General features: G+C 37.8%; 3 protein-coding genes across 3 annotated transcripts; 1 reads left to right on the forward strand and 2 right to left on the reverse strand.

Annotated features, from left to right (window-relative positions):
* Positions 1-1295: 1295 nt before the first annotated feature.
* LOC121735888 (aminoacylase-1A-like) lies at positions 1296-16181 on the reverse strand. The gene is made up of 7 exons (XM_042126876.1): positions 16040-16181; positions 12503-12672; positions 5374-5545; positions 4720-4866; positions 4010-4197; positions 2525-2754; positions 1296-1802 (listed from the first exon to the last, which is right to left on the reverse strand). Exons 1-7 carry the CDS (start codon positions 16119-16121, stop codon positions 1598-1600), a joined length of 1194 nt encoding a protein of 397 aa, XP_041982810.1. The 5' UTR covers positions 16122-16181; the 3' UTR covers positions 1296-1597.
* Positions 16182-17105: 924 nt separating this feature from the next.
* LOC121735893 (39S ribosomal protein L4, mitochondrial) lies at positions 17106-19265 on the forward strand. The gene is made up of 2 exons (XM_042126889.1): positions 17106-17839; positions 19022-19265. The coding sequence occupies exons 1-2, from the start codon at positions 17205-17207 to the stop codon at positions 19236-19238; spliced, it is 852 nt and encodes a 283-aa protein (XP_041982823.1). The 5' UTR covers positions 17106-17204; the 3' UTR covers positions 19239-19265.
* Positions 19266-19606: 341 nt separating this feature from the next.
* LOC121735899 lies at positions 19607-21881 on the reverse strand. The gene is made up of 4 exons (XM_042126901.1): positions 21649-21881; positions 21231-21563; positions 20163-20341; positions 19607-19782 (listed from the first exon to the last, which is right to left on the reverse strand). The coding sequence occupies exons 1-4, from the start codon at positions 21767-21769 to the stop codon at positions 19744-19746; spliced, it is 672 nt and encodes a 223-aa protein (XP_041982835.1). The 5' UTR covers positions 21770-21881; the 3' UTR covers positions 19607-19743.
* Between the last annotated feature and the right edge of the window lie 2409 nt (positions 21882-24290).

Raw genomic sequence — 24290 nt, forward strand, 5'->3', positions numbered from 1 at the left:
ATAACAGAAAAAATTGTTAACAAGTTTATTTATAATGTTTTACAATAAATTAGTAAAGATGTCAACATTTTAAACGTTATCATAAAATATAATTTGTAATAATTGACTTAAACCGGTTACTCTTATAATAAAATATTCAAGTCATTAGTCAGGGTTATTGAACCCATTAAATAGAATTTTAATACACAATATTTTTTTATATTAATACATGAGTGAAAAACTTTTTACGAAAAATGGGGAAACGTAGGTGCATGAAATTTCGCACAGTTATCTATACTAATATTATAAATGCGAAAGTATCTCTGTCTGTCTGTCTGTCTGTCTCGCTTTCACGCCAAAACTACCGAACCGATTGTAATGAAATTTTGTATACAGATAGTCTAAAGCCTGAGAAAGGACATAGGCTACTTTTTTACTGGAAAAAAGGGTTGTAAGGGGGTGAAAATGCGTAAATTTGTTCAAATTAAGTTAGTTCCAAAAAATCATAATAGATGGCGCCGTGCCGTCTCCTACATCGCGCTGACGCTTACTCAAAAGTCTTTCTATAAGAGGTGGTATCATCTCATATTTAAGTTTCGGTTTTTTTTCGATTGTCATTTCTTTTCTCCGTTATTAAATTATAAATAACTCAGTACTTTATCTATGCAGTGACGCAAAATTCAATTAAAATGCCACTTTATGACACACTATAGTATATGTCATAATGTAGGATATTATTTGAATTTTTAGAACTATAGTCTGTCATAAGGTGGCTTTTTAATTGAATTATTCGGAACTAAAAAAGATCGGAACGGCACCTTAAGTTTATCTCCACAGTTTGTGACTATAGTCTGTCATAAAGTGGCATTTTAATTGAATTTTTCGGAACGAAAAAAGATCGGAACGGCACCTTAGGTTTATTTCCACAGTTTGTCCATACTTTCGCATTTCCGCTGGTCGCCATGCTAGCACTACTGGAGTAGGGTTAGATATAAAATGCAACAGTTTGCCTGTCTGTCAAAAGACATGCCTTAGATCCTGCAGTTTATTGGTCTATTGGTCTGTGTACTGAAATGTCAAAATGATAATCTGGATATTGCGCATGTCAGCATCAGATTCCAGGAGGGTAATAAATGCTAGAATATACAGATAGTCCATTCCTATAGTTAATATACCTAGAGGAATAGGGAAACAAAGGCCTGAGCAAGTGAGATGTCACTATCAGTAACACTGCGTGGTAAAAAGAGACGTGAGACAGCAGAACCAATTTTTTTCATATACGTAAACAAATTTTTACACACAGACGTAAATCAATTTCCGTTTCGTTGACAGCTCGAGATTGTTGCTCTATTCCGCTAGGTATATAAATTTTATGGTCTGCACGGTCTGTGTACGGATTACATCAATCTGAACGAGGCCTTTTGTAAAGTGTGTTCGTCTGCCTATTGGTAGCGGCGTTAGGGGGGGAGCCACGCTGGGCGACCGCCCAGGGGGCCAGATAAAAAGGGGTGTTGAAGGGAAACAAACGGGGCGCCAATTTTTTAAGCACTACCAGCACCCTGGGCGCCGGAGAAATCTCGCCCAGGGCGCTGGTAGTTCTTAAACCGGCCCTGAACGTCTACACGTTGGCAACAGCGGGTATCAGCTTGGTGTAGATGTCGATGCCGCGCAGGTAGACGTGGGCGTGCAGGAACTCGTCGTGGTCGTGGAGCAGCACGGGCGTGTTGTTCATGGGCGAGAAGCCGAGCGCGGGGATGCCGACGCGCCGCACGTAGCGGCTGTCCGTCGCGCCGGGGAAGATGCGGATGTCCAGTTTGAGGTTCCTGGAGAGTTGAAGAGATGAATAGACAGACATGTCTCTCTATTGGTAAGACAAAAACAGATGAAGCGATAGATACGCCGGAACAAGTAGTAGTAGTTTTAAGAGGTATTTTTGTTAGGCGCGGAGTAAGCGGGCGAGCGCGCACGCGTAGGAATACAGTTGTTATTAGTAGATGGCGCTCTGACGGTGACATTTTATTAATTGATTTTGTTCGTTATTAGTAGATATTGCACACCTGCGCCTGTTGTCTTGTAAAGTTTTGTCGAGGTTGAAAGCAGTGTTGTGCGCGTGGGCGTAGCGTACCGTACCGGGGGGGTGTATGCCGCTGCCCCCCCCTACAAGAGCGATGCTAATGCTCACGAGTTTCATACCTAAACGTTGAGCGGAGGGAGTTGCGGGGTGAGAGGGAGGGAATTTTTACCTCACCTTCAAGACTATTGTGAGATACCTACTCGTATGTTAAAAATCACAAATTCAAAGTTTAGGATTACCTTAATCTGCCTATTAAGGTAACACTCCTTAAATACTCCAGAATATGACAATCGCACATCGCACTAGACTATTGTTCGAATAAACAGATATCTAGGTTGCAGGATACATAAAAAAAAAGTAGGGACTAGAGATTTGTCTGATGTCCATTGACATACCCGACCAAATTACGTAGGTCTGCCATCTAACCATGAATTTCTTTGTTAATGCATAAATGGTGAGCTAAATACTTACATCTCATCAGCAGCGGTCTTAAACGCTACCCAGTAAGGGTTGGACGTGTCGGTCTTCGTCACCGCAACTGGTGGGTTCCTCTGCTCGAACTCATACGTCACTCCCTCCCCGGCCTCCTTGCACCAGGCTTTCACCATGTTTTCGAACTCCACGTGGTCTACCGTGACGGCTAGACGGCAGTCGAAGACCACTGTTAGCTTTTCCGGCAGAACGTTTGATTGCACACCACCCTGGATGCAGAAATTGACCAATATAGCCGAGTTTGGAATAATACGTCACAGAATACGAAATGCATAATTTATTTTATTTGATGATGTGACGACATTTTGCACTGACGTGTATATGTCGCAGCCGACTGGTTTAAATAGCCGTTCAATCAAACAGCTAGCCCTTTGACTGAACAACGCCATTCAATCACACGTCTAGCTTTTATATTGAATATTTTAGTCGCTCAAAACGTTCAACACTACAGCTGATTCAAAAGCCGCCGTCTAATTGAAGTAGTTCAGCGCGCACCGCTGCGGCGCTAGGTGCATTTTATTTACAATATGGCGTCAACTAGCAGGTGTTTGTTGGTGTTTGTGGTTGTTTTTCGAAAAGAAAGTAGTTAATAAAAATTACAAGTGTTAAGGGACAAAAATTGTGGAGGCACATACGAGTGAATTAAAATTTCAACAAATATTCGAGGAGAAATTACGGGATTATGAAATGGATGGACGCAGCCTCCGCCGAAAGGGGGGTTCGGGGGGCATAGCGGGGCATAGCCCCCCGTCAAAACAAAAAGAAAACACAATCCAGAAAGTCCAAAAGTTGGTTAGGTTAGGTTAGAACTTAGACCACAACACAGAGGAAACCGAGCGAGCGCAGCGAGCGTGCTGCGGCAGCAGCCGGCGACCACCGTCAAATAAAAGGGGACTCGGGAGGCGCAGCCCCCCGCCAAAACAAAAACAAACCAGTTGACTAAGCGTCGTCTAGCTGTAGTGTTGAACGTTGTAGTCAACAAGTCGGCTAAACGACGTATAGCCGTGTGATTGAATGGCGTTGTTCAGTCAAAGGGCTAGCTGTTTGATTGAACGGCTATTTAGACCAGTCGGCTGCGACATATATATAGTCACATAGACCCAATTCCCAAAGGTTACTTTCCTACTTGGCTCTTTACTCGAGTACAAAAACATTGCTTTATCGGTCTTTACACCGACTTTTGGAAAAATGTTAAAGCCGTTTGTAGGTACGTGAAAGAGAAGAATAGTGGTAGACTTATTTATTTCAGAACTTATTCTTAAAGTCTGTAAAACTTACCATTTGCTGAGCTATCAAGATGCGTGAAAAAAAAGAAATTTAAAATAGAATATTGTAATAAAATTTCATGCAGTGTACCTACGACCCTTCTTTATTCTTTTTGGACATTTAAAATCATTGAAGTTTATCAATTTTATAAGAACTTTGAGGGTAGTTTTACAAATAACCGTACCGTTAGGTACTCACATAGATTTGAGTCATGTTGACAGTAGTGACGTCACCGATGGTCAGCTTGGGGTCACTATCTAGGATCTTCTTCTGTTCGTCCCTGAGCGTCATGAATTTGTTGATGATGATGCGCAGCTTCTCTCCCGCCGTGTTGGGCAGCAGGAGCGACCCGTGGCCCGGCTGACCAGCGCAGTGTACGTGCATCTCTATAAGGTGATCACATTGGAACTAAGTCTCTAAAATCTAAATACACGATTTCGGCATGGTGTGTCATCGGTAATTTGAAATACATTGCAGGCGGAATCATGCCGAACTTCCGCCGCGGCACTTCGACATGGTGTGTTTAGACACATTAAAGTTGACTTGTTTAGTAACTACTCTCTATTTTATATATCAAATGAACGGTTTTCCCCGCAACCTAAAGTCATTTTAATTCAGGTTCATGAGGGAATGAAGATAGGTATTTGGGAGCACTATCGTGCTTAAGATGGGCATTTCCAATTTCCATACATTGCAAACTGCAGTCACCTCACCAATTTTATTGCTATAGATTTTGTGTATTGTGTTTACTGAAGGTCGACTCTACATATTCACCAATAAAGAAAATGGTATAGCTGGCTTGGTAAGGGTGACATTTAGATTGTTATAACTATAGGGGTGACATTTAGATTGCTATAACTATAGGCTCTCTAGTAAAATTAGATTGAAAGTATGGATGAAAAACTTACGCCAGATACACCTCTCCCCGTTGTATAACGCGAACTCCTCGGTGGGGTTAGCCAAACCCTCGTCCAGAGCGAAGCCCACGTTTAAGGCTTTGAAAGAGTCCGTCAACACCCATTTCTGCATACCATCATGGCCACCAATCTCCTCATCTGTAATTGGAAAATTGAAATACCCCTTAAGGTACAGACCTACAAGGAGTTCGTGGCATTTGAACATTGTCACGGAGGGGCGTGGATGTAAAGCTACGTCATTAAAAGGACATCAGCGCTGGTTTTCATTTCGGCCATATGCAATTTGATTTGATTGCGACAGAAGAGCGTGAGTCCAGAAGACTACTTTTTCAACCACGCTCTTACATTTTCACGCGCTCTACAAAATAAAAGTGTGCGCACTGCATAGATACGTCAAAATTTTGAGCAGTCCTTATTTTTAAGGACTGCTCACGCTTTTGCGTGACGATCGGCATCGACGACGCGACGTGCCTAGAGTGTTTATTGTAGGACAAGAGACCTACCTTTTAACCGACCTGGCACGTAACTCAAGTGGCCGGCCTACTCTGAGACATAGTAGGTAAGCATTTCCTTAGGCGGCTATAGCTTAACCAGTACAAAGATCACTGGCAGTTTAGGGTCCATAAATCTGTTCCTTCAACTAACCTGGCACATAACTCAGATGCAGGGTCCTCTTCAGCTTAACCCCTTCAGCCTTCAGCCGCCTCACAGCCTCCAGGTACTGCATGCCCACACACTTCATGTCCTGCGAGCCGCGCGCATAGATCCTGCCCTCGCCGTCTATGTGGGCGCTGAATGGGGGGTATGTCCAGCTTTTCTGAAAATATAATACCTAATAATAATAATAATAATATCATTTATTTCTCACCTTAAAGTAGCAAATACACTATTTGTAACAGTTTTACAGTAAGCGTTTAGGCGGGTTGATGCCTGAACTAGGAGTTCCTGTGTCTCAGACTATCAACCCTCCACCCCATACATGGACACAATATTTCAAAAGTAATACACTTGGTAAAAATTTACTTAACATAATATTAAATAATTACACGTAAAATGTAAGATGACTAATGAAATATAAAAATATTAAAAAATGTGAGGGTAAGTACAAGTTAGTTAGTAGACATTTGCCTCGACAGCTGTTGTTTATCAAGATTTTGCGTGTGGTCCAAGTTACAAGCTCCACGCTTCAGGTCAAAATATAATAATAATAAGTAGTGGATGATTTTATACATGTAATAGGTATATTATAATAAGTAGTGTAAGTATATTTTGTGTTATATTAACATGTTTTTACTTTTTCCTTAAAACTAAATTATATGAAATAGAGGGGCAAACGAGCAAACGGGTCACCTGATGGAAAGCAAATACCGTTGTTCATGGACACTTGCAACATCAGGAGAACTGCAGGTGCGTTGCCGGCCTATACCGGATACAGTGTTGCTAGATTAGTGATGTAAGAATTAGTGTAAGCGTAACAATGGTTTTTATCCAAATTTGCCTACGTTAATTTTGATAATATATTTTCAGTTTGTAAATAATTAAGCAACAAAAGAGATTGTTTTAGTAACAATTTAAGGCGAGATTTATTCAATTTTAGGATTTGATAGTGATCGTTGAAATATCTATATAGATAGGGGCCCATATAAGTTAATTGACGTTTTGCAAACATTTTGTTAATTGTAATGGTCGGAGTCCTAATGCGTCTTTTATGTAGGGGTAATTGTGTGAGGTCTACATATTTATGGTGTCGTACCACTGCGTTCTGTATAAATAATTGCCGCACAGTCAGAAGTTGGGTCTCACGATAGAGTAATTCTGTAGAATATTTTCTGGGCTTATGAGTCATAACCTTAATAATTGCTCGTTGGGCTCGTTCTAGCTCCAAGAGATGACTGGCAGCGGCTCCACCCCAAACGGTAACACAATATGTCAGAAGTGATTGGCAAAGGGCATAATAGACGTTTTTTATAAGAGAGAACTCAGCAGCGTCACGAAGATTCCTGAATATAGGTAAAAGCTTACGTAGACGCTTGCTCAATGCCGTAATATGTGGACGCCAATTTAAGTGTTTGTCTATTATAATGCCTAGGTATTTATGACTGTCTGTTTGCAATACGGTAGCACAATCACAGTCACGTTCCGAAATACAGACGGAGGAGTGGGCTTTAATTTTGAAATTTGTTGGTGGATTCGAAGCAGCAGTAATCCTGAAGCAAATATATTTTGTTTTAGGTATATTAATAGTTAGTAAGTTTTGATCTAGCCATTTTATTACTGTTCTGAGGCCTTCCTCTGCATATTTTTCAACATCTGACCATGATGATCCTTTAAATATTAAGACAGTATCATCCGCAAATGCGAGTATATTACCACTGACCATATTAAGTTTGCATAACTCGTTCACGTAAACCAAGAAAAGAGTAGGCCCGAGGGTGCTACCCTGAGGTATTCCATAGGTTATTTTAGCATCGGAACTATAGACTTTCTCCACTCTTACAATTTGACTTCTCAATGATAAATAGTCTCGGAGCCATTCCAACGGCAACCCACGTATACCCATCTTCTCCAGCTTTGCCAACAGTAGCGGTATCGAAACTGTGTCGAACGCTTTTTTGAGGTCCAAAAATATAGCTACACATCTTTGGCCTCTATCAAGAGATTGTGTAACTATTTCTGAGAACTTTGAGACTGAATCCTCAGTACATTTGCCCGATCGAAAGCCAAATTGAGATCTTGCTAACAGTTTTTTAGTTTCTAAGAATTTTATGAGCCTTGTATTAAATGTTTTTTCTATGATTTTACTGATAGTACTAAGTAATGATATAGGCCTATAGTTTGACACAGAATCAATACCGCCACCCTTGTACACTGGGATTACGACAGCTTTTTTAAATATATCAGGAAATGTACCATTAATAAAGCTCAGGTTGCAGAGATGGGAAATCAGGCTGGATAGAATTTTATGTGAATTCCTTAGGACTGTGGTAGATATAGTGTCTATTCCAGGAGCACTATTACTTTTTAGATTAAGAATTATCTTATCTATTTCCCTGAAATCTGTGGGGGTTAATGACATAGAATTAACGTTCAGTGATGGGGATCCCTTATTTAGTAAATCGGATTAATTTGATCTAGTTTTTGTTAAGATGTCAGAAGCTAGTTTTCCACCAATAGATGTGAAATAATTGTTAACAACATCAAGTGATTCAGTTGGAGATGGTGCAAGTTTTAGCAGGGAGGAAGCAGTTGTTCGTGTGTTTTTTAAATTACATAATTCTTTTACAGTTTCCCAGGTGCGTTTTAAATTTTTTGTATTTTTATTAAATTTGTCTCTATAATAGTTTATTTTTAAGTTTTTTACAGTCAGATTACATACATTGCGGTAGTTCAAATATTGTTGTTTTAGATGTTCGTTGTCTGGATACTTTTTGGATATTTTATGCATCTTATCTCTAATTTTAAGGCACTTAATGATGCTTGGAGTAATCCAGGGCTTTAGGGGTATCTTTCTTTTAGTAAAGGTGGTTGAGGAAGTATATCGTATCACGAGATCTTGAAGAGTTTCAGTGAGTATTTTTGCTGCAATATTTGGGTCATCCAGTGCTAGAAAAGGATTCCACTCTTTTTCATCAATAGCATTTTTTGGCGCATTAAAGTCTATTTTGGTTCTAGTAGCAGACTTTAATTTTGCTGTTGTCACTTTGTCAGGGTGTGAAATGCTCAGTACGATTGGAAAGTGATCTGTAATGTCCGCTTCGATTACGTAGCATTGAGCATCTAGAACTAGTTTACACATGAAGTGGTCTAGGCAAGTGCGCCCGTGAGTCGGGTATTCAATGGCTTTATATAAACCGTGGGAGCCTATAATCTCTAAATAATCCCTGCTATTACTATTTGTAGTGTCAATAGTGTCAATATTAATGTCACCAGTAAGTATTACATTTTGTGTTTTGGTGGAGGTTAAAAGTTTGTCCAGGGAATCTAGGAAAACGTTTAAATGTTTAAAGCCATAGGGGCGGTATACTCCAATTATAGTAGTATTACTTATACTCGCCATTAAACCATTGGCTTCGTCTAGTTCCACTTCTCGTACCGAGGCATTTATGGTATTGCGAATATACATGATAACACCATCATTTTGATTAAAACTACGCTGAGTATAAGACATAGCGTATCCATCAATTACAGGGGGAACTGAATCCTCATCACACCAGCATTCTGATAGGACGATCACATCTATATCTATATCTAATCTAGTAAGAAATATAAGGAAGTTGTCTAAATTTTTATTGGCGCTTCTGATATTAAAAGAGATGATGTTTAATTTAAGTTCTCTACCGATTTTAAAATTTTCAATTTCGTGTTTAAGATTTTTAGGATTATTAATTAATTTACATGGAATTTTAGAGGAGCTGTCTATATCATTTTGCAGTTGAATATTATCCATTATATTTCAATTTAAATGAAGTTAGATAGTCAGCATGAAAATTAAGCGTTTCAGGCATGGTGTACTGAATAATTCTTAAAAACTGTGTCTGAAGCTCTTTTTGGAATTTATGTGTATGTCTGAAATTGTACAAGTGTATGAAGGTAGGCAAGCTGTAATAATAATGATGGGTAATAATTTGTACACTAATGCAATAAAATCTACTTAATGCTATACAATATTTAACACTTAGAACACCGCCTATGGCAGTTCTCACAAAAGTTTTGATTATAACACACATAGCCATCGGATATCTAGTTACACGCACTATCAGTCATTTGTTTTTTAATTGCTGAAGCTGGGCCTCGCTTTTTACTAAAACATATGGATCACCTTGCTTCTTACGTAGATATACAAGACCGTTTGATGTCCAACAATAATCATAATTCATGTCTTTGCGAAACTCTCTCGCGAGGAAGTATAGCCGAGATGCGGTCGGGGTTAGATGATCCGAGAGATTAATTTCCACCTTTGATCCTTCGAAACCCATGTGCGATGAATTTAATTGTTCCGTTTTAAGCTTGAGGGAGTTCAGTTTGTGATTCTTAGCTGCCATTAAAATTCTATCCTTCTCGAGGGTGGAGAAAAATTCGGCCACTATGATCGTATTAATTCGGTCTGATTTTGATGGCATGCGATACACATCGCGCAGTGTAGTGCTTTCAACCCCTAGCGAGATTGAAAGTTTTTTAACTGCGTCAAACAACTTTTCCTTTGTTTCACCAGTTTGTTTTGGCACATTCCTAATTTGTATGCAGGTCTTGCGTGAAATCCTTTCCAAGGTGTCACATTTATCTTCAATATTAGCAATTTTCTCAGTAATTTTCTTGCTGCTGGGTTTCTAAGTTCTGGATTGTGGATTGCAGGTCATCTAGTTTCGTATTCACGAATTCGATAGATTTTTCAATATCAAGATTAGTTTTCAGAGTAGTGTCATTCTGGGCTTTAATTTCAGCGACATGTTGTTCAATTATATCTAGACGGGCATTTTGTTGCAGTTGTATAGCAGTCATCATGTCTCGCAATTCTTCTCGGATAATTGCTCGGAAATCTGCAGTTTCAATTTGTGTACTTTCGCCAGAAATTCGACGTCGTTTGTTGTCTCTTTGAGTGACATGGCCAAACTCCGATAAGTACATGGACGTAGAAGTCGATGCCAAATTATTGATGTCAGACTCAGACAGGCTCAATGATTTATTCAAAGGCGGAAAGCGTTCCAGTGGCATTGTGTTACGTTTACGAAAACGCTACCGCTTGTGAATTACAGCAAACAAGGTAAGTGACGTATACGCACGTTAATGTGACGTTTACAGTGTAAACAGACCGCAGCAGCTCGCAGAATTATGGTGGGCTCCTATTGCTGTCCTTTGCGTACACGCTTTTATACACCTCATGGACTTTATGTGCGCCTAGTACTTCACTGAATTTCTTAAGTAAATATTTTAATTAAAAATTGTTTTAAAATTACAAAAACTTGCACAAATTACACGTCTAATCACGTCCACAGCTCGGGGAGGAGAGGATAATCTAATGTTAATTTAGAGGATAATATAAAAATAATCTAATGTTTAGTTGTTTAAGTGCCGTTATTAACTTGGATGTCAGTGTTGGCTACGTTTGGTCACCAATTATTTGGACGCGGTGATGTCCCTATGACATCTTTGTAAGTTACGGGCGTTACGGCTAACGGCACTAACACTCGTATAATAGGTAGCTTCTCGAGATTTCCTTCACTCGACTCAGCCTCGATCCTCAAAAATTAAAAAAAGACGTTTTTTTGAAAAATTACATAATTTTTGAGGCCGAGTTTGAGTCGGGTCACGGGTGGAAAAAAAAATCTAGGAAACTATTAATGCAATTAATGATACATGTGTTAGTCATTTGAAATAAGTCCATGTCTCTTCTATATCTAGGAATTAGGATGTTATATTAGAAATAGCCGTGTATGCAAAACACCCAGAGCTGTTACTCAGAAAAAAACCAGCAATCATTCATGATTCGGCCAACATCAAAATGAGACTCGGATATATTGCCATCCGAGTTAAGCAATATGCAGTCACTAGCTGTCACACGACACCTGTTTCACCTATGTGTGACTTTGGCTACTTATCTTCTATATATATTATATAAAACTCAAACTGACTGACATGGTGATCTATCAACGCGCAGCCCAAACCACTGGACTGATCGGGCTGAAATTTGGCATGCAGGTAGATAAATAATCTGTGTCAATATTTGGCACAGATATAGAGTAGACCAAGTGAAGGGTGTAGGGACATAAGAGCTATTTTTTATGGGAAAAGTACGGTTTCCGTAAAATTCCTAATTTACGCGGGCGAAGCCGCGCGGGACATCTAGTATCCTATATAGGCTCTATAAATTATTATGCAAGGGGCCACGCCTTCCCTAACTACCGGGTCCTAAGTCCTGGGGGAGTGTGGTGTAATATCGGCTTTAGGCTACTCTTTGATTTCGTAATCCTATGCTTCAATTAACTTTATTTTTTTCCATCTGATGACGTCAGAGTAAGCAAGGAAGATCAAAGGAGCGATTTGCACTTTTATCAGTCCCCATCCGGGAAGAAGTTATTATCTTGTTATTGCAGCCGTTATTTCAAAGATTCTTCAACTCTGTCATTATTTGCAAATCCACAGATAGATACAATATAATGATTTTATCAGTACCTACCTACTTATCATTTTGGTATATCCCTCGGTTTTATAATTTATATAATTCTTTAAAGGTTACCCAAATTTTTTGGTAAGTACTATATCCCCTGATTTTATATGTTATTCTTCATAGATTACGCAAATACCTACAACTTAATGCACTCTATCTGTTTCTGTTTAATGCTACTTCTGTATGCTTGCACGGCTGAATCAATTCATATGATTTTTTTTAAATATGTATACTGCATCTCAGGAAATGACACAGGATAGTTACGGCATGTCCACAGCTCCACCGTGCAACAGGTGACCGCACCGTTCCACGTTAACGACGTCGCAATGTGGACATATTGTGGACAGGCCCTTAGTTATTGAACTCACGATTAGGATTTCTTCGCGTACGAGGAACTCGAGGAACGAGGAAATCGGGATAGAGAGAAATTCATCGAGTGACCTTGGCCCTTGCTATTGATTTATATCGACTTGTCTAATTTACACGCGTACGATGTCTAATATTTTGGTATTTTGTTTCCAAGCACACGTTATTTGAGCTGGACTTGGATTGTGCACGCGCTGTTGATGAAATTCTCTCTATCCGGCGACCGGACTATACTATAATTACTTCGAAAACGGGAACGACATCCATGTGCGAGTTGAGCAGTATCGACGGCAGTTGCGGTTCCTGTCCCGCCCATGTTAGCACCACGATCGGTTTTTTCGGCACCAATTCTATCACTTTGAAGCTCAGTCCAAGCTCGTCAGCGTGCTTCTTGAAGAAACTGACGCACTGGCCTGAAACAAAAAATAATAATCATCATTAGATACGTAGTTAAGTAAGAAAGAAAATATGGTATCGTAAAATTAAGAAAAAAAAAACCGAATTTGCTTTACATTTCGTTTTCACGGTCTTCGCTGTTTTCGCATTTTTCGCGGGTTTCACGGTTTTCGCTGTCAAACGCAGCGGGAAATAATCGGGTAGTTTAAAAACACACATTTGACAGCTGTCACCTCAGAAAGTGTTGAAATAACTTCGTTTATGAATAAGGTCCTAGGGACGTGCGCTATTTATCGATAGGTACAGGGTACCTATGGATAAATAGTTATACATTGCTATGACAAAAATATATCCTTCATAAGAAGTTACATACGGTCTACATACCATTGAAAATACAGTGTTGACATAATATTTTTGCTTTAATTACGTAAATGTGCATTGTGCATATTAGTGCACGCAAATGAGGACATATTATTACATAATGACCAGGGCACAACAGAAATAATTAGGTAAGTATATCAACAGTATCGTCATTCAATTGTGCTCTTAAAATGTAATTCGAGAAATACAGAAAAAGTTTAACACGACTGCGAAGTGATCCTCCATTTTTTGTTTTTTTTTTTTATGTAATAAGGGAGCAAACGAGCAAACGGGTCACGGGTGATGGAAAGCAACTTCCGTCGCCCATGGACACTCGCAGCATCAGAAGAACTGCAAGTGCGTTGCCGGCCTTTTAAGAGGGAATAGGGTAATAGGGGAGGGTAGGGAAGGGAATAGTTGAGGGTAGGGAAGGGAATAGGGTAGGGGTTAGGGGATTGGGCCTCCGGTAAACTCACTCACTCGGCGAAACACAGCGCAAGCGCTGTTTCACGCCGGTTTTCTGTGAGAACGTGGTATTTATCCGGTCGAGCCGGCCCATTCGTGCCGAAGCATTGCTCTCCCACGTATAAAACTCCATTGTTCTGCTCTTTAAATTACGTGTTGTTTGCGTGCTTTGGCGGTCTATATTTACTGTAACAAAGACTAGACACCCGCAACTCCGTGGCGCCAAAATCCGTTTATCGCGCGGAAACCGCACATTGTTTCAGGATAAAAGAATCCTATGTCTTTTCACGGAAGACGCAACCGTGGCCGGCCTAAGAAAAGATGGCGCGATGAGCTGGAGGCGTACCAGCCGGGCTGGCCAACGGAGGCGCTGGAGCGAGACAAGTGGAAGACCCTGGGGGAGGCCTTTGCCCAGCAGTGGGGAAGTATATAGGCTAACAAAAAAAAATGTCTTTTACGGGACTCAAGCTATCACCATACCAGATTTCAGCAAAATCAGCTTAGGGTTTTAGTGTGAGGAGGTAACAAACAGATAGGTAGACACTTTCACGTTTATAATGTTAGCATGGAAGTATGGATTGTCTACTGTAACCATATTATTATTGATACTGTGACCTGGCATCAGATATATCAGTTGCATCGTTATCGCGTGTTACAGTCGAATTATTCAATTTGTATTGCGGACAATCTCAATTTGTGGTTAAAAGGTACCTACTTATCCGTCGTGTTAGCTAAAGGGGCCGGTCCTTTAGTGAAAACGGCGAAATGATTCCCACTATTCATTTCAAAGAACACTAGTATTTTAAATGCGAATGTGTCTAATTGTTACCTTGCCCAAACCCCTGAATAGATTTTGCTGAAATTGGGTATGGAGATACTTTTTGGAAAGGAAATAGAATACTTTTTATCCCGAGAAATGTATGGTAAACCAATTTTAATTTATTTTATTATAATAGTATTTATTATGACTAGATAACGCCCGCAAAATTAGTTTATCGCGTGGGAACGGTACACTTTTTCGGGACAAATAAAATTGACAACGTTGTTTCTACAGTAGTAGAAATCCGATAAAAATCACGTAACAGTGCCGTTGAATCCTTTGCACTTTACTGATATATTAAAAAACTGAGTTTAAATAACATGATTATAATAACTATTATAGCTAAAAGCCGAGCATTGTGAGGGCTCGCGTCGTCACACCTTGAGTGACTGATGATAACATATACCTATCTACAATCTACATATTACTACAAATAAAAATTACTATGTTAAAGCACAAATCAATAGGCGTGGTGGTTTTTTTTAAATTTTTATTTCCGTAAAGTGTACCACAAAATGTACAGGCTGTGGGATATACTAGGGCTCGCTTCGCTCGCCCTGATAAATGATCATTCAAATAACAATAACAATAATAATTAATACTCGATAGGGCCGGGTTAACTTGCTTTAAATTGCCCCTACACAGTACACTGCACTTAAAGTGAAAGTAGGTTCTGAGGTTACATACCTACCTAATAATAAAAGTCGTAAAGGTAAGTTAGTAGGCAACAAAATATAATAATGGTACGAGTACGAGAGGAAATCTGTATAGTGTTTCGATAAGATAAAATATGATGATAAAATATTTATTTTAGAGTCTAGGGCTTAAGAACAGATAGTACATTCAATTGTTATTATCATTGTACCTATATGATGTAATAAATACCTAAATTAAACAATGAAATGTTTATTTTGAATATTAATCCCACTTTGGAATAGCCTACATAAACGTCTATGTAAGTATGTATAACCTAATCTTGATTTTTAGAGAGTTGAAATTTTCACTTATTATGTACTATCAGAGAATTTGATTCCTATGCAAATCGGGGACCTAAGTAGTTTGGTCGCGTTACATCAAACCTAGCTGACAGATCACAATTAACATTGAATTGACATATTCGATCAAATAACGTTTGTCTGTCAATTGCATAGGAATCAACTTCCTCGATGGTACATCTGTTGCCGCTATAACAATACTAAAAAACAAAATACAATTAATGTTTAAGGGGGGAGGAGGGGGGGCTCCCGTAATAAGAGAATATTATGTGTACTTTAATATTTAATAATAATAATAAAATAAAACATTAAGGGTGGCTCCATTACAAAAAACACAATTATTTTTGGCCAAATTTTGGTCTGTATTCTGTAATGGTACGGAACCCTTGGTGCGCGAGTCCGCACTGGCTAATTATTTTAAATTCTTAAATCAAAATAATATTATACTTATTCAAATCATTAAAATATTTATTCTTTACTTACTTAATAAACCTACTTTATTAAATACTTTTTATCAAATAGGCTAAATAATAATTACTTACTCAAAACTTTGTGGGAATAATTGTAAATCTATAAATAGTTTGATAAACAGTGTTTCTGCGGTTGCGGTATCTAATTACTTGGTAACTTGTTTAAAGCTTAAATTAAATTATAATTTCTACCAACGTTATAATATTTTGTCTACGGCAGTAGCGCCAGTGGCAAATGAATAGTAAATAATAAATGTTTTTCAATATAACTTACCATAATTTACATTTGGCTGGACGCTTGGTATTTGCAAATATTCAACAAAGTTTTTAATCGCGGGATTTTTGGCGTAGTCCATTTTGTTGACAAGCGTTCTCTGTGACGAGTGGAGGGAAACTGCGTGTCATGTAAACCTTAGCGTTGATATAACATTAAAATATAATCGTGACGAGTCGTTGATAACATTGTTAACAAATAAGATAGACGTATAGCTTTTGTAGTAGAAAGTCTCAGACAAATAAATTATTTACTACGATATTGACTTAAGTAATAATAATAATTAGTACAACTATATTTTATCGATAACTTATAAGTCACAACACTATTAAGTTGGTATTCAATATTATAATATCTACAAAGAACGCACAAGTCACAACAGATTGCGTCACGACCCTGTATTTATATTTTACAGAAAGACCAACATAACCTAACCAAAACGTTTCTTTGCCTAATGGAATTAATGCCAATAGTTCAACATGTCACAGTCTATTTTAAGACCGTACTACTTATGTATTTTGTATAAAGATTGGAGACCATAGGAAAGCAAAACATCTCTGTACGGTATGTGAAAGTGTCCGTAAAAAGAGCCAAATAAACTTGTCTCTAATATAATAATATTATATTACCTAGTTTTTAGGGTTCCGTACCCAAAGGGTAAAAACAGGACCTTATTACATAAGGTATCTTATCATTACTTATAAGACATCGTTGTCTGTCCGTCTGCTATAGCTATAGCTGTCTAGCTGAAATTTTCACAGATTGTGTAAAATAAAATATTTAAGGTGGGTGCTCGATATTAGTAATAGTAATTATATGTAGGCACTTGAAGTCTATATTATATATAATTATATGGTATCACAATAAAATAAATATTAAAAACGCAAATTTTGGCCTGTTTTCGCTTTTGATAACGGTACAGAACCCTTCATGCGTGAGTCCGACTCGCACTTGGCCGATTTTTGTTTTCTTTGATTTCCACAAGAAAAAAAAAAGAACGTCAAAGTATGTCGCACTGTCAATTGTCATGCGTCTCACATCTGTCATGTGTCATTTGTCAATGGAAAAATGAGGTTAGAATAGGGTTTTGTTTTTGTTTAAAAAATAATTATTTCCTATCGAAGTTAATAATTTTGAAAAGTGATTTAAGTTGCTAAAATTCAAAATGAGCGCTTTATTAATTAATGCTATAAAAAGATTGACCATATCGTCAATACCTAAAGTCCGGGCACTTTCAGTGGAATCTTCATCTGCTTTACAAAATTCCAATCTTAATATAGAGAAAAAAGATTGGTTATATCCACCGCAGTACACAAAGCCTCGAGAAGTATGGATCGAGAACTTGGACTCAGTCGAAGAAAAGAAACTTGGACTATTCGAGCTCCATCCGATGGTATATGCAGTAACTCCTCGTATTGATATTATTCACAAAAATATGGTATGGCAGCAGAAATACAGATGGGTGTCTTGGGCGAACACTAAAACTAGGGCCGAAGTGCGTGGTGGCGGTAGAAAGCCCTGGGCTCAGAAAGGTTCGGGGCGCGCTCGTCATGGCTCAATTAGATCTCCCCTGTGGAGAGGAGGTGGTATAGCGCACGGACCACGATCCGGCAAAACACACTTCTTCATGTTACCCTTCCATCTAAGAATACACGGCTTGACATCAATGCTCTCCGGAAAATTGGCACAAGATGACTTACATATCGTAAAAGATTTAGAACTGCCTACAGATGAGACAGGTTACATCATGCAATTAATAGAAAATAGAAATTGGGGACCTTCAGTATTGATTGTTGACGAGTAAGTACTTTTCTTTTAAATTTTTATAGGTCTATACTCTACTAGCTGTTGCCCGCGACTTCGTCCACCTTAACATAATAATATAATATAATAAGAAAGTTTGATAATTTTCCCCTTTTTGTGGTTCCTTATACAAAGGTTAAAACGGGACCCTATTTAGGCAAACGTCAATATACTTTCATGTTTCTAACTCAAGAAATTTCGGACTTTCATTGAAATTTTCTACGCCAATTTCACCCCTTGGGGGTAGAATTACCAGAAACGCTTAAATACGTATCCATTCATTTTTAATCAGTAGCACAAAAATAAAGTTTCATGTTTCTAACTCAAGAAATGACGGACTTTTATTCAAACTTTCAACCCCAATTTCACCCCCTTGAATAGAATTTCCAAAAACGCTTCAATACCTAGCCATTCATTTTTAATCAGCAGTCCAAAAATAAACTTTCATATTTCTAACTTAAGAAATGACGGACTTTCATTTAAACTTTCAACCCCTATTTTACCCCCTCGGGGTAGAATTTCCAGAAACGCCTAAACACGTATCCAATCATTTTTAATCAGTAGCCCAAACATAAAATTTCATGTTTCTAACTCAAGAAATGACGGACTTTCATTCAAACTTTCAACCCCAATTTCACCCCCTTCGGGGTAAAATTTTCAAAATTCCTTCCTTAGTGGGTGTCTACTTAATAAAACAACCCTACTCACCAAATTTCGTGGCTGTAACTTTTACAGTTTTTGCTCAGCGATGATGAATCAGTCAGTCAGGACATGTAAATTTATAAGTATAGATAACAGTCTTTCCCAAAGTGGGCAATAATGCATTCTTTTTAGTGCTGAAGGTCAAAAGGGGGTGGTGTGGGACTCAGAAAAAAAATGAGGGCGTTGTGTAGAGGCTTGGGGGGTGATTTATTTCATCTGGATGCATTTAAAATTGAAACAATGGGGGCACTAAAATAATTTGTTCTCAAAGTGGGAAGTAGAAACCCCCGCTCTATAAGATAAGAATATTTTTATGAATGGATCTTAATCCTTCAATTGTGGAAAACCGAGACACAGTAGCCTTTCTATTGTTATTGTGGTCGCATGTGACCTCTTGGGGCTTGAAGCATTAAATTCAATATAAATTTATTTGGGAAACCTTAGCAATTCCTGTACAATTTTTTAAATCTTTTTCAGCAATGATATAGTACCAAGAAACTTAACTGTAGCTACAGATAGTTTGCCACACATTAACATTATGCCTGTGTATGGATTGAATGTCTACTCAATGTTGAAGCATGATACTCTGATACTGACTCAAGCCGCTGCCGAAAAAATTGAGGAAAGGATATTACACCATCTGCACAGCAACACCATGCAACAACAGGCTAAGTTTAAGTTAAATCAAGTGTAAAGTAAATCAATAAATGTTTTAGTTAGATTTAAAATTTATTTAAAAGTCCTTAACTGGTCCTTAAACACCAGTCACTATGAATAGTAAAACTATCATGTCAGATTTGCACATGAGAGGTTTCTTACAAAACATATTTTTTTATGGCCTACCATATTATACACATTTTGTTTGAATCTTAGGAATACTGAAAGACAGCAATAAGCTCAGTGGGGCTAAAATGGTCACATTTAGCAATTCCTCTCAATCAATTCAGCAAATGAATTGTCAAAACTATCAAAATGTCAAATCAGTACGAAAATACAGAAATGAATTGCAAGCAGAGTTGCATTTTGCGATTTTAGAAAAATGAATCATATTATGATTCATATCATGATTCTTCAAAGCGACCATTTTAGCCCCGCAGATTTTTGAGTAGTACGCCCTAAAAATCAAATCTAAAGTATACAACTTCAAACTTAAAAAAAGTTATAACAACATCAATATTTTGCTTCATGTTTCTTTGATGTCAAGTCTTCTTAGGCCTCAGATTTTCTTTATCTATGACCTGTAAACAAAATATATTTTAAGTATGGATTTGTATTTGTAAAGCCAATAGGCTTTACAAATACAAATCCATACTAATATTATAAATGCAAAGTGTGTCTGTCTGTCTGTTACCTCTTCACGAAACAGCTGAAGCGATTTTGCTGAAATTTATTGTAGGGATAGTTTAGATAGTTACTTTTTATCCCGGAAAAATGTACGGTTCCTGCGCGATTTAGGAATTCGGCGAAGTCCGTTGCGGGCGTCATTAAGTCGCTAATAAAGGTGCTTCTTACAAGCTACTTCCAGGCATGCTGCGCAATTGGCGAGTTGATGTTGGCCTGCAGTGGGTCATCGTGGGTCATTGTGTACTTGGTTACTTTATAATTTAACATTACAAACCTGTTTTGAGGTTCCTGATGAGCTTCCCACCATTTTTTGTCTAATATTCCATCTCAACTCGGCCCAGTTATTTTCTCCAGGAACATTTGGCTTATATTTTGCCCATTGGGAAATGTAGTAGTGATATAAAGATACTGGATCACATTTTCTTTTAATGGGTTGCTTCGGTACTTTTATTACTGAAACAATAAACTCTGCATTACTGAAATATTTATGCTACAGGAAAAAGGAATTCAAGTTATTTTATCTGGCAAGCCCATGCCAGACATGGTACAGGACACAGGTTCCCCTAGAACAATTTTTTTTTATTACTATCAAGCTAATTTTTTGTGAGTAGCTTCATTTTGATAAGATAAACAATTTTATCTGCGAAAAATCTCGAAAGTGGTAGCTAACAGAGATAGAAAGGATTTCATACTTTGATTTGATGGTCCTAAAATATGGATTGTTCTATTTGTAGGACAATGTTAGTCTTAAATAATAATAACCTATCAATCAACAAAACTAGGTTGACTATGTAACCCTAACCATCTGATTTTTTTAATGTTGATAGGTTGAACCTATCAACATTTAAAAAAAAACTCTCAATGTTACTCTTATATAATTTAAGAGTAACATTGTCCTACAAACAGAACAATCCATATTTTGGGACCATCAAATCATAGTGTGAAATTCTTTCTATCTCAGTTAGCTACCACTTTCGAGATTTTTCGCAGATAAAATTGTTGTTTGTCTTATCAAAATGAAGCTACTCACAAAAAATTAGCTTGATAGTAATAAAAAAAAAATTGTTCTAGGGATCTCTATTACATTTTTTCTCTAAAAAAATGTTATAATCCTACCGCCAGTATGAGCACGCACAAAATAAAAATTTGGTATGTGTACCTTCAGAGTATACACTAACATTATTCTGTATTGATACATTTAGTTAAGAAACAAAAAAAAGTAATATCTGGTACCCCTAGATGCTTACTCTATAAGTTTTGTAATTGAATCTATGGACCATAGTGCTTTAAATACAAAGTTAACGTGTTTCTCTGAGCAACTAATTCAATACATTATACATACAGTTATTGCTGGTAGTTGTTGAAGATTTATGGACAGTTGGAGTGTCCGGTTTTCTGTCAACAGGTATACACGAACAGGCCCTTCTTGGGGGTTTATCTTCTATTTTCTGTTCCCCCAAGTTTGGAGCAGATCTAACAACTCTAGCTGTCATTGGCCTCTCTCTCTGACATTGTCGACTGCAAAGCGGAGGAATGGATGTTGAATTGCGGGACTTTAACCTTGAAGAGAAGGTACTTGCACTGTGTAATCTTTCTGGGCCAAGTATAACTTTTTCCTCACAATCCATAGTTCCATGTTTTTGGGCTAAATCGTACTTTATTAGCTTCTTCAAATCTGAAATATTAAAAGACTATTTATATATTAACTAGTAAGTAAACTAATTCACCTATAAAACATAAAATAACTATTTCAGTCTTACCTTTTATGAACAGTTTTAAGACTTCCCCATTGATGTTTTGTATACCTAATTGATTTAGGTATCTCAATATTTCTCTTGCGTCCAACTGAGAAGTAATTTCATAGTAATCAGCGTTTTCCATTTTGCCGACAAAATATAGGAACGAGTTGTGCTGCTCTTGTAAAAGTTAAATGCTTTTGTATATGTAAAATTGTCTCTGTCTAGGTAAGAAATTATTAAATATTTAGATTAACATTTATTATTTTATTTAAGTTTTATTTACACAAAAACTGATATCGAATACACTTTTTGAAAGTACGGTACCGTTTGTTTGAAGTAAACGTCTTCTTCTTCTTTTAAAAATGGCCGCCTCGGTGAGTTGCCAATGTCAGAGTGGCTTAAAGGACTTTGCTCTATGTAGCGAAGGTCTGGTGAAGTAACAAGACGTGTACGGTTACAAAACAAAACGTCATTTGTGATTTGTGAATTGTGAACTGTCATTGTCAGTGTCAACCATGTCAACAGTAGTCGTGTTCGTTTCGTTTTTCAATGTACAGTTCGACTGTCGACAAGGCTTTGAACGTGGGTGACATTGACGGGAGCGCTGCTGGTAAAGCAGATCTGTCAAACACATGTCAAAAATGACGTTTTTTTATGATAGAAGCATTTAGTTCCTTTTCTCGCCACGTTCAAATAAAGCCTTGTCGAACTATACATTGCGCATGCGCAGTTAAAAATTAGTGTCAGTGTCAATGTCACAGAAATTGTTAGAACATGACATTCCATTATGAAGTTGACAGTCAGCTGCCAAACTGCGAAAAATTGAAACGAACACGGCTTATGTGTCAACCGTCACCAGTTTTTTTCTTGCGATAATATTATGGCTCTAAAGTGGCCCATTCACTTTCCTACATTGCAGTCCGCCGGCTTATGCAGGATAGTGAATGGTGTCGTAGGCCTGCATGGCTGTAGGCCTGCAACCAGGGGCCTTAAAGGGCCCATTCACGGCAGGACTGCACGGCAGTCCTGCAGTGAATGGGCCTCACTGATTGGTTCACACTCGGTGTTGCCGCCTGGAAACACCTAGTGTGAACCAATCAGTAAGGCCTGCACGGCAGTCCTGCAGTGAATGGGCCTTTTTACTCCCGAAACTGATATCGATTTCGATTTTCCATTTCAACGGTTTTTGACACTTTAGACATCTAAAATAGCGCTATTTTAGATGTCTAAAGCAGGGATGTTGCGGATCCCGATTTTTTCACATCCGCGGATGCGAATGCGGATGCGGATCTATAGAGGTTCACATCCGCGGATGCGGATGCGGATGTTGCGGTTCCTACATAAATATAGTTTATAAAATGAAAAAGTATTATTTTCATTTTTATTAAGGTGAGGCCAGTTCGAAAATACTGATTTTTAAACTTCCAATCTGAAGAAATTATGTGGAATTCTCTTACATCAAAATTCATGTAGACACAAAAAGAAACAAAGTAACGAAATAACCGAACAGAATCTTGAAAAATGGCATGGTAATTCTGTAAAAAAATCTTGAATCTATATAAAAATAGATTTTCAATTGTGTTAGTAACGCTAAAACTCGAAAACGGCTGAACGGATTTGGCTAAATTTAGTCTTAAAATATTCGTAGAAGTCCAGGGAAGGTTTTAAAGTGACACGAAGTTCACCGGGACAGCTAGTATCACGCAAGGCGCCATAGGTCCGTTGAGTAAAGCTGGCCCACAGACCACAGGTGTAAAACGTCTGACAAAATGCTTTAAAAAGCGTTACCTTGACAGGCGCTGTACACCTGGCAAACCTGTGTGCCAGCATATTACCGCGGACCGATAGCGCCCTGCGCTCCCTCTCAATATCCTCCTCATCACTAAGAGTATCTGTCACCACGTGACCACTACGTGTTTGTTTGTGCTTCTTACTTAATAAAAAGCGGCATTATTACTATTAAATATTTTAAGTATAATGCTTTATGCTCCTATTTATAAATTCGTGTACTTACTAACAAAAAAGTGGTAGATGTTAATACAGGGGAATTAATGTAATTTTCATTTACAAATTATTATCTCTTTAATACAAAAGTATTTTTATAGTACTATATATTAGTACTATAGTATAGTACTTCCCTAGAACCATTTCTTTATTACTATCAACTATCAAGTTAATTTTTTGTAAGCAGTTTCATTTTGATAAAAAGAACAACAATTTCCTCTGCGAAAGTGTAAGTAGTTTCATTTTGATAAAAAGAACAACAATTTCCTTCTATTGAAAATGCGTTTCAAAATGAAGCTACTCACAAAAAATTTGCTTGATATTAATTAAAAAATTTGTTCTGGGGAACCTGTATTATTATTTTCTAACACATTAATTAAAAATTAAAATAATACTTTTTCATTTTATAAACTATATTTATGTAGGATCCGAAACATCTGCTTACGCATCCGCATCCGCGGATGTGAACCTCTAAAAATCCGCATCCGCATTCGCATCTGCGGATGTGAAAAAATCGGGATCCGCAACATCCCTGGTCTAAAGATGTCTAAAGTGTCAAAAACCGTTGAAATCGAAAATCGAAATCGATATCAGTTTCGGGAGTAAGGCAGTTGCAACACCATTCACTATACAACACTATCCTGCATAAAACGGCGGAC

This window comes from Aricia agestis, chromosome 2, assembly GCF_905147365.1.
Source record: "Aricia agestis chromosome 2, ilAriAges1.1, whole genome shotgun sequence".
NCBI lineage: Eukaryota > Metazoa > Arthropoda > Insecta > Lepidoptera > Lycaenidae > Aricia > Aricia agestis.

Bases quoted from the DNA above. Each gene is read 5' to 3' on its own strand.
- LOC121735888 (XM_042126876.1), bottom strand. From the start codon at position 16,121: ATGGACTACGCCAAAAATCCCGCGATTAAAAACTTTGTTGAATATTTG. The intron at 5,546-12,502 runs GTAATTATAGTA...TTATATTTTCAG, and splicing joins ATGTCGTTCCCGTTTTCGAA to AAAAGCTGGACATACCCCCC. The intron at 2,755-4,009 runs GTGAGTACCTAA...TTCTGCATCCAG, and splicing joins TCAACATGACTCAAATCTAT to GGTGGTGTGCAATCAAACGT.
- LOC121735893 (XM_042126889.1), top strand. From the start codon at position 17,205: ATGAGCGCTTTATTAATTAATGCTATAAAAAGATTGACCATATCGTCA. The intron at 17,840-19,021 runs GTAAGTACTTTT...AATCTTTTTCAG, and splicing joins TCAGTATTGATTGTTGACGA to CAATGATATAGTACCAAGAA.
- LOC121735899 (XM_042126901.1), bottom strand. From the start codon at position 21,769: ATGGAAAACGCTGATTACTATGAAATTACTTCTCAGTTGGACGCAAGA. The intron at 21,564-21,648 runs GTAAGACTGAAA...TTAATATTTCAG, and splicing joins CTTAAAACTGTTCATAAAAG to ATTTGAAGAAGCTAATAAAG. The intron at 20,342-21,230 runs GTATGTATAATG...TTATTGTTTCAG, and splicing joins AACAACTACCAGCAATAACT to TAATAAAAGTACCGAAGCAA.